Source organism: Ovis canadensis, chromosome 3 (genome assembly GCF_042477335.2).
Source record: "Ovis canadensis isolate MfBH-ARS-UI-01 breed Bighorn chromosome 3, ARS-UI_OviCan_v2, whole genome shotgun sequence".
NCBI classification, from domain to species: domain Eukaryota; kingdom Metazoa; phylum Chordata; class Mammalia; order Artiodactyla; family Bovidae; genus Ovis; species Ovis canadensis.
Window position 1 is genome coordinate 217,849,629 of NC_091247.1, and position 8,908 is coordinate 217,858,536.

At 45.3% G+C, this 8,908-nt stretch overlaps 1 protein-coding gene across 13 annotated transcripts in view; it reads left to right on the top strand.

The window, feature by feature from the left end:
* PARP11 (poly(ADP-ribose) polymerase family member 11) overlaps positions 1–8,690 on the top strand; it is a 38,469-nt gene extending 29,779 nt beyond the window's left edge. For all 13 annotated transcript variants that reach the window (XM_069581480.1, XM_069581482.1, XM_069581479.1 and 10 more), the window contains 4 exons: positions 888–960; positions 1,043–1,173; positions 2,639–2,790; positions 4,663–8,690. In XM_069581480.1, coding sequence (XP_069437581.1) covers positions 888–960; positions 1,043–1,173; positions 2,639–2,790; positions 4,663–4,979 — 673 coding nt within the window. In that variant the 3' untranslated portion in view covers positions 4,980–8,690. The remainder of the gene's footprint in view (positions 1–887; positions 961–1,042; positions 1,174–2,638; positions 2,791–4,662) is intronic.
* The last annotated feature ends 218 nt before the right edge of the window (positions 8,691–8,908 follow it).

Consider the following 8,908-nt stretch of genomic DNA (forward strand, 5'->3'; position numbering starts at 1 on the left):
GGTGAGAACTAGATCAGGGACTGGAGAGGGAGGGAAACCATCTGCCATTCACTTTCTCACAGCTTTGTAGTTCAGTCGCTGAGTCGTGTCCGACCCTTTGCGACACCATGGACTGCAGCACTCCAGGCTTTCCTGTCCTTCACTGTCTCCCCGAGTTTGCGCAAACTCTTGTCCCCATCTTTAAATCATGATTGTGTGATGTCCCCAAAGGTAAAATGAGTTAAAAAAATAAAAAATAAGTTAAAGACAGGGTAGGAGTTGATACATTTCTTCCACAACCTCCAGTCACCAGACAGGATCCATGTATCAGTTACAGCCTTCTGCCATCAAGCTCCCCAAGGTCATTATCTTTTTCTGTGTTCACATCCAGTGGCTCAAACATGGTAGATGACTTTACCAGCTTCTGCTTTGGGTGAATTAATTAGGACCATGCAGGGGCCTAGTGGACAATAAAGAGAGAAAGGTTTAGATTTGAGTTAATAATAGATCTTAAAGGACATTGAACATGTAGCTGAGGGTTCTGGGTGGTATTTAATAGACACTAAATCTGTTAAAGGAGTTTTATTTTAATCAAGAAGTTGATTTTCTTCTCGGAAATTGCTTTTCTTCACCTAAAGTCCTCCTACATTTAAAAGAAACTCTGGCAAATTCAGGAAAACAAGATCGAAATAATATCGTTTTTGAAGTTTCCCATCAGATTTCTCAACACAGCCCCTAAGAAAGTTGCACACAAGTCAGTATTCAGTAAGTGTTTTAAAATAAAGAAGCCAAAGATGACACTTTATTGCTTTTGTCAGATGATAATTCAGCTTGGGAGAAAATGTCTGAGTCATTGACAGTGATTATAATTGGCTTCTAACATGGTGTTTTGTCTTTTCTGCCCCAAGTTACATCTGTGAGAACGAGGCCATCCCCATGCCGCCACACTGGGAGAACGTGAACACCGAGCTGCCCTACCAGGTGAGGGCAGCAGCGTCAACCGCCCGCCCGCAGGAGAGGTGGGGAAGGACCGCGGTAACACGCTGCCAACTTCTCTTTCCAGCTTATTCCTTTGCACAGTCAGACACACGAATACAATGAAGTCGCTAGTCTCTTTGGGAAAACAATGGACCGCAACAGAATTAAAAGGATTCAGAGAATTCAAAACCTAGACTTGTGGGAGTTCTTCTGCAGGTGAGACCATTTCCACTGGGAACCCCGCTCCTTGGCCTCTGAGACTTTCTGCAGCCTCAGAGACGGCAAAGCACAAACGCTCAACGGTGTTCACCGCCAGTAGTACCCCGTGCTCTCCTCCACGTGTTTTGACCTGGTTTCCCAGCCTCTTCCTCATCCCCAGGGAGAGCTGCTGTGTAAGCTGCCAACTTCCTGTACAGCAGGGGTCCCCAGCCTCTGCGATCTAATGCCTGGCCCCCTGAGGTGGAGCTGGTGCAATAATAATGGAGATAAAGTGCAGACATTCCATTCGCTTGAGTCATCGCAAACCATCCTCCCAGCCCTGGGCCGTGGAAGGGTCGTCTTCCACAAAACCGGTCCTGGTGCCTGAAAGGTTGGGGACAGCTGTTCTTATCCACAGCTGGATAATCTTGACTACCTTCATTTGTATACAATACACATTATTATTTTGGGTTATAGGTCTCTTTCTGCATCGTTCTTTTGAAAAATAATGTTGTCTGTAAAAGAGTTATCGGTGTTAATACATGTACATCTATTTCATTATTTTAATTTTCATATCTAAATATGTAATTATGTGTTCAGTGTTTTCTCTTGAGAGGATTTTAGGCCATTTTCAGTATGTTTGTTTTTTTGCTTTTACCGTAAGTCCTATGTGGAATATCTTTGTATGTTTTGGAAGAGGTTTGTCCGCTGAGAAGAGGGTTGAACTGAATAGCTTTATGTCCCTTCCAGCCCGAAGATTCAAAATTCAGTGCAGTTCAACCAACATGTAGCACTCTGGGGATAAATGATCAAGGCACAGTCCTTGCTCAGGAATTTCACTATTTAAAGACTCTGTGAACTCTGCTGTTTATTGTCTGTAGTGTCCCCCTGGTGGCTCAGAGGTTAAAGCGTCTGCCTGGAATGCAGGAGACCCGGGTTCAGTCCCTGGGTCGGGAAGATCCCCTGGAGAAGGCAGTGGCAACCCACTCCAGTATTCTTGCCTGGAGAATCCCATGGAGGGAGGAGCCTGGTAGGCTACAGTCCACGGGGTCGCAAAGAGTCAGACACGACTGAGCGACTTCACTTTCACTTTCAGTGTCATTTTTAGGTATCGGCAAAGCTTGACTGGTTTAAGCAATCAGTCATTTTACTGTGATGGGGCATCATCTGGGAGATCTGTAGTGTTTTTTTTTTTAATTTTTAAAATTAAAGTATTAATTGAAGTATAGTTGATTTATAGTGTAGTTTTGGGTATAATTTTTACCCTTGTCTGTTAACTAGTAATTTCTGATGAACCAATTTAGATGTCCCAAGAGCATTTGAGATTATCTTTTTTCCAGAGCTGTTGTATGTCCACTTAACGGTAGATGTTAAATTACCGCGTTCTGTTTCACCCTTCCTGTTGCGCTTCACTCCTGAAGAATCAGTGATGCCACTTACAGTAGACTTCTGTGTGTTTTGTGTCTGGGCATTGTGTTTTTAGAAAAAAGGCTCAGCTCAAGAAAAAAAGAGGCGTGCCTCAGATTAATGAACAAATGCTGTTCCATGGCACCAGCAGTGAGTTCGTGGAGGCGATTTGCATTCACAACTTTGACTGGAGAATCAACGGCATCCACGGCGCTCTCTTTGGAAAAGGTACTCATCCGAACCTAGTTGGAGTGCTAGGAGACAGTCTTCTCTTTGAGAGAGGTTTAATGATGATTCAGGGGCTTGAGAGGCATTAAGTTAATGTTAGAGGCAAAAGTGAAATGCTAGGCTCCTGGCACACCCTCAGAGTTTCCTAGCCGCCAAAAAGCCACTTCCTGCTTGTGCAAGATGGAAGGAAGACTTTCCACATCTCTCCGAGGTCAGATAACCACCTCCCACTGCCACCCCCAAGTCCCAGCCATTCAGATGGGGCATCATGTCTAGATTTGCTTGTTTTTGCATTAGGACATTTAGTTTCCACATGTAAGTCCTTTCCATGGATAAGTCTGTACACCAAACTGTTTTATGTCAAGTACACTAAAAAGTAAATCAGTTAGTGTGTACATGGTATATAGGTCTATTTTTTGTTTGTTTTTTTAGAAAATGATAGGTTGGAATGTTGATGAGCTTTAAGGAGTAATGGGGGAAATCCTCCCCTTTTCCCTAATGTTGTGGAAGTCTGAGTTCCTTAGTCTGCTCACTAGACAAGCACATTAAGGAGAGAGGGGAGGGGAAACATTGACATTAACATAAACATAAACATTAAGAGGTGGACCTTGACTTGGGCTTCCCTGGTGGCTCAGTGGTAAAGAATCCGCCTGCATTGCAGGAGGCGTAGGCTTGATCCCTGGTCAGAAAGATCCCCTGGAGGAGTGCATGGCTACCCACTCCAGTATTCTTGCCTGAAGAATCCGATGGACAGAGGAGCCTGGCGGGCTACAGTCCACTGGGTTGCAAAGAGTCGGACACGACTGAAGCAACTTAGCATGTATGCAGACATTGCTTGGTCCTTATTTTGTACCTTCCCTCCAGCAAGAGGGGCTGCATTAGTTTAAAAAATAACAGCTGAAAAGGCCATCCCCTTTATTTAACTGTGTAAGAGGATCAGAAAGGTGTTACATAAATCCCACTGGATTTGGGTAATAGGGGATTTTGCAATTCATTTCCAAAAGTGTTTGGGGTAAGTATTCCCTTACTGAGGGCAGCTTCCTAGACCTCCCAGTTTGGAAGAGTCAGACGCTTCATGGAGATTCCTGTTTAGCCCGTGGACCTGTGGGCTTGTCCTTCTGGAACGTTCGGGTGTGAGCTGCATTGCATTCTCTCCAGAAGTCTTTTCCTGGATGTGGAGTTCTGTTGTCTCCAAAAATATTATTGAACTGTCACCTTGTAAGACAGAAACAGGATTTCTTGGGGTTTGAAATCATCTGTGCAGACCCACGGTTTCCCTGTGCTCCCCAGTGATGGGTGCTTAGATGGGTGGGTAGCAGGTGGGGAGAGGGTAGAAGGAAATAGAAGAGGGAGGGAGGTCCCAGCGGTTACGAGGCAGGCCTGCCACTTGTAATTACAGAAGCCACTTGGGTCTGTCTTACACACTGGATTTATTTATAAGATTTTTTTTTTTTTTTTGGCCACACCACGTGGCATGTGGGATTTTAGTTCCCCAACCAGCGATAAAACCTGGGACCCTTGCCTTGGATGCTTGGACTCTTAACCACTGAACTGCCAGGGAAGTCCCTGTAATATTCTTTTTGAATACCACTACACAAGTCTAGTAGCTGCCTTTTGATGGAGATGGGGATGGGGATGGTGGTGGGGACTGGTCTGTACTAACACACATACCCCAGTGGCCGCCTGCAACGCAGCTGTCCACAACAAACAGATTTCTGTTCTTTTCTTTAACACCTATAGTTGAGGGAGTTCCGCGTCTGTTTTGGCTATATGATTCCATGTGTCTGTCCCCCTAGCCATCACAGTATTTTCGCTTGTGTTTCATACATTCCTTGGAGTAACCTTGGCTCTCCGGGGCCCTTTTTGTCTAAGGAACCTATTTTGCTCGAGACGCTGCTTACTCCAGCCGCTTCTGCAAAGATGATGTAAAGCACGGAAACACATTCCAGATCCACGGGGTCAGCCTGCAACAGCGGCATCTGTTCAGAACACACAAATCCATGTTTCTCGCCCGAGTGCTGATTGGAGACTACATAAATGGAGACTCCAAATATATGCGCCCTCCCTCCAAAGACGGCAGCTATGTAAACTTGTATGACAGCTGCGTGGATGACACCTGGAATCCCAGGGTTTTTGTGGTGTTCGACGCCAACCAGATCTACCCCGAGTACCTGATAGACTTTCACTGATTTCACATCCAGGTCTCCACGGTTGAGGGAGCAATATTCTTTTTTGCAGGGAGGTCTGCTCACCGATCATCTAGCCACTCAGTGTTAATGCTCTGATCCTTTTGAAGCAGAAAGAGGCCTCTCTGTAAAAAGACACGCTGACTTCATGGTTGGTTGGTTGTTCTGTTTCCGTTTGTCACTGACGTTTGTTAAAGCGCAATACCACTGCTGTTTAGAGGCGGTGTTCAAAATGGAATGGTCTGAGTCACTCCATCTTTAAAGTTTCCATGTGTGTCTTTAGGATGAATGTTTTCAGTTCAAGTAGACTTATTCCTATATATGATCAAAAAATAAAAATGTAGACATAAAAAGTGTCCCTTCAGAGGAACTGAGCCTTTGTAAACAAATTCTGAAATGGTCATCCACTGATCTGCGTGTTGCTTTGTTAGTCTTTGGGAGGATGGGAGGCAGTTTTAAACCTTGAAGCAGCCTGAGTAACTTGAGAGAAATCAGACACAAAAGAGTCACTGGCAGTGCTGCCAAGCAGGCCAGAAGGAGAGGGTCAAGACAGGGTACCCTCTCCTGATGCCTTTGGGACAGCCAAAGAGTTCCCGCGGGGTGTAAGTGGCCTTGCTCACCTCTTCTGCCTCCTGCAGCCCAACTGACTGCAATCAGCAGGCACCTCATCCCCTAGAGCTCCCCAATTCTTACACCCAGACTCACTGCACAAGGTACTTATTGCATCTTCAAAAGGAAATTTTTTTTACAACATGTTCTTGTTCAGTCACTCAGTTGTGTCCAACTCTTTGCGACCCCATGAACTGCAGCCCTGTCCTTCACTGTCTCCCAGAATTTGCTCAAACTCCTGTCCATTGAGTCAGTGATGCCATCCAGCCATCTCATTCTCTGTTTCCCCCTTCTGCCCTCAATCTCTCTCAGCATGAGGGTCTTTTCCAATGAATTGGCTCTTCACATCAGGTGTCCAAAGTATTGGAGCTTCAGCATCAGTCCTTCCAATGAATATTCAGGGTCGATTTCCGTTAGGATTGATTGACTTGATCTCCTTGCAGTCCAAGGGACTCTCAAGAGTCTTCTCCAGCACCAAGCGTGTACATTCCCTTTGTTTCGGGGCCTTACAAAATTACTTCTAAGAGATTTTTAATCCGATCCTCCCCCCCACCAAATGCACAGCTATTCAGCAGTGATTTATAAAACCCACACTTCTGAATTCCCCATTTTGAATCGTTGCAGAAAGCCTGAGATGCTTGCAACAAATCTGATTTGTTCTTTTGAGTAGCAGCAGACAGTCTGTTCACTGTCTTGAAAAATTAGGTACAATTCATAATCGTGCTCAGTGAAGTTTGTTTACCTGCTCCATCTGCCTGGCTGTTCTATTTTAAGGAGGAATAACTGACGTTGAAAGAACTTCCTGCCCCTAAAGCTATTCTAGCAGAGACAGGACAGCAACTTGGCAGAGATGTTACATAGGCGTTCAGGTGTCCAGTGGAGGATTTGGTCATATGATTGTTAAAGAGTTTTTCCAGCCTTGATTTTCTGTGGTTATACCTGGAAAAAAAAAAAAGAACATTGGTATCTTTTTTTTTTAAGTTTTGCCATCTCCTTGATTTATTTATTTATTTTCTGTCTGCACTTCGAGGGCATGTGGAATCTTAGTTCCCTGACTAGGGATTGAAGCCGCACACCCCTGCCTTAGAAGAGCAGGGTCTTAACAACCGCACTACCAGAGAAATCCCCAGAATACTGGTATCGTTCCTGGAAAACCTTTCTCGAGCTCACTTTGCTACTAAATTCCATCTCCATTACCTTCACCCAATTTGGGCTGAAAGGCAGTGAAGGTAATTTAACGTCTCAAGAAAAACCCAGTAAGTGTCCACACCTGGGACGCTCAACTCTGTCCCTTGAACTGCAAAGACATCATACAAATAAGGCGTAGGGAGCAGGTTAGGTGAGGTGGTTCTTCAGCTGCCACCTCCCCCAGACTCACTGCAGCCCTGAGGGCATGTGACTGCTCCGAGAGTAGGTCACGCACTGACGCCTGGTGCACAGGAAGCTGTGTCCAGGACACTGATGCCCAGTGACAGCCGAGAGTTCCTGACTGATGTGCAGAGGAACAGCTGGTTTTGATGAAGTGCTGTTAGTGTTTTTAGAAAGGACACATTTTATAAACGTGGAAGTCACCATGGAAATACAGGAGAGAAAGTCACCAGGCTGCTGCCTTGTGGGAGGTGGCTCACCTCTGCTACGGACCTGCTCACAAAAACGACCTCAAAGACATCAGGAAGGCAGATGCTGAAAATCTTTTTCTTCTACTTATTTGTTACTTACATACAAACTGATGTTCAGACAGTCCCCAGTTCAGCACAGCTATTTTTTTTCCAGTTTAATTCGATGGCCTCCCCAATGCTTGAATGGAATAACTGTGGCAGATTTTATCTCAGTTGGTAAAGAATCTGCCTGCAATGCAGGAGACCCTGGTTAGATTTCTGGGTCAGGAGGATCTGCAGGAGATGGCATAGGCTACCCACTCCAGTATTCTTGGGCTTCCCTTGTGGCTCAGCTGGTAAAGAATGCGCCTGCAATGCAGGAGACCTGAGTTTGATTCCTGGGTTGGGAAGATCCCCTGGAGAAGGGAAAGGCTACCCACTCCAGTATTCTGGCCTGGAGAAGTCCATGGACTGTATAGTTTGTGGGGTTGCAAAGAGTTGGACACGACTGAGTGACTTTCACTTTCATTGGCAGGAAACTCCAGAGACATGGTTTTGATCCCTGGGTTGGAAAGATCCCCTGGAGAAGGAAATGGCAACCCACTCCAGTATTCTTGCCTGGAAAATCCCATGGACAAAGGAGCCTGGTGGGCTGCAGTCCATGGGGTCACAAAGAGTCAGGACTGAGTGACTGAGTACGTGCGTGCACGTGCACACACACACACACACACACACACACTTCTGGACATTAGCTGATCTCTCTCTCACACACACACACACACACACTCACACTCTTCTGGACATTAGCTGATCTCTCTCACACACACACACACACACACACACACACACACACACCTGGACATTAGCTGATCTCACACACACACTTCTGGACATTAGCCGATCTCTGACACACACACACAAACTTCTGGACAGTAGCTGATCTCTGACACACACACACTTCTGGACATTAGCTGATCACACACACACACACACATCTGGACATTAGCTGATCACACACACACACACACATCTGGACATTAGCTGATCACACACACACACATCTGGATATTAGCTGATCTGACCTCCAGGAGACTAAGAGCCTGAGGTTGAAACTTGCAAGGCAACCCCCCCAGTGAACTCTGAACTTGACTAGCTAGCTCCTCTCTGTAGGCAGAGTGCGGTGAAATAGACATTGTAAGAGAGAACTGTGCTGTGATTCTTGTCTGAGGTTGTACTCCAAATCCTCTTTCATAAGAAAGACCCGATTTTGATGAACTTCTTAAACGTGGTCGTGTTGAGTTCATTGATGGTAGTGTCCTCTTTGTTGTGATCAGTAGACTGACTTGAGAATCGTATCCTCACTGTGTAATAAGACTGGACACCATTGTTTGCCATCTTTTCCTCTTGTCATCATGCGTGTAGGGGTTGGAGGAGAGGGAATCCATTCCAGATTCATGAATAAGTGATTTTTAAAATTCTGCCCTGAATAAACTGCAGCTGATAGTAACTTTTCTTTTATCACTTTGGTAATGTAAGCTTCAGGGTAAAAAAAAAATATGTGTTGATAAGAAACAATCTCCTAGATCTTGTGCTAACAAAGAAGAAGGTTTTGTATCAGTGTTGCTTTTATTTCTAGACTGTTCCTGTGAGGATGGTCAGACCTGGGAGCCGCTCTGGACTCACAAATACACTCTTTCTACATGGAGTAATCAACGCTCCCTGTAG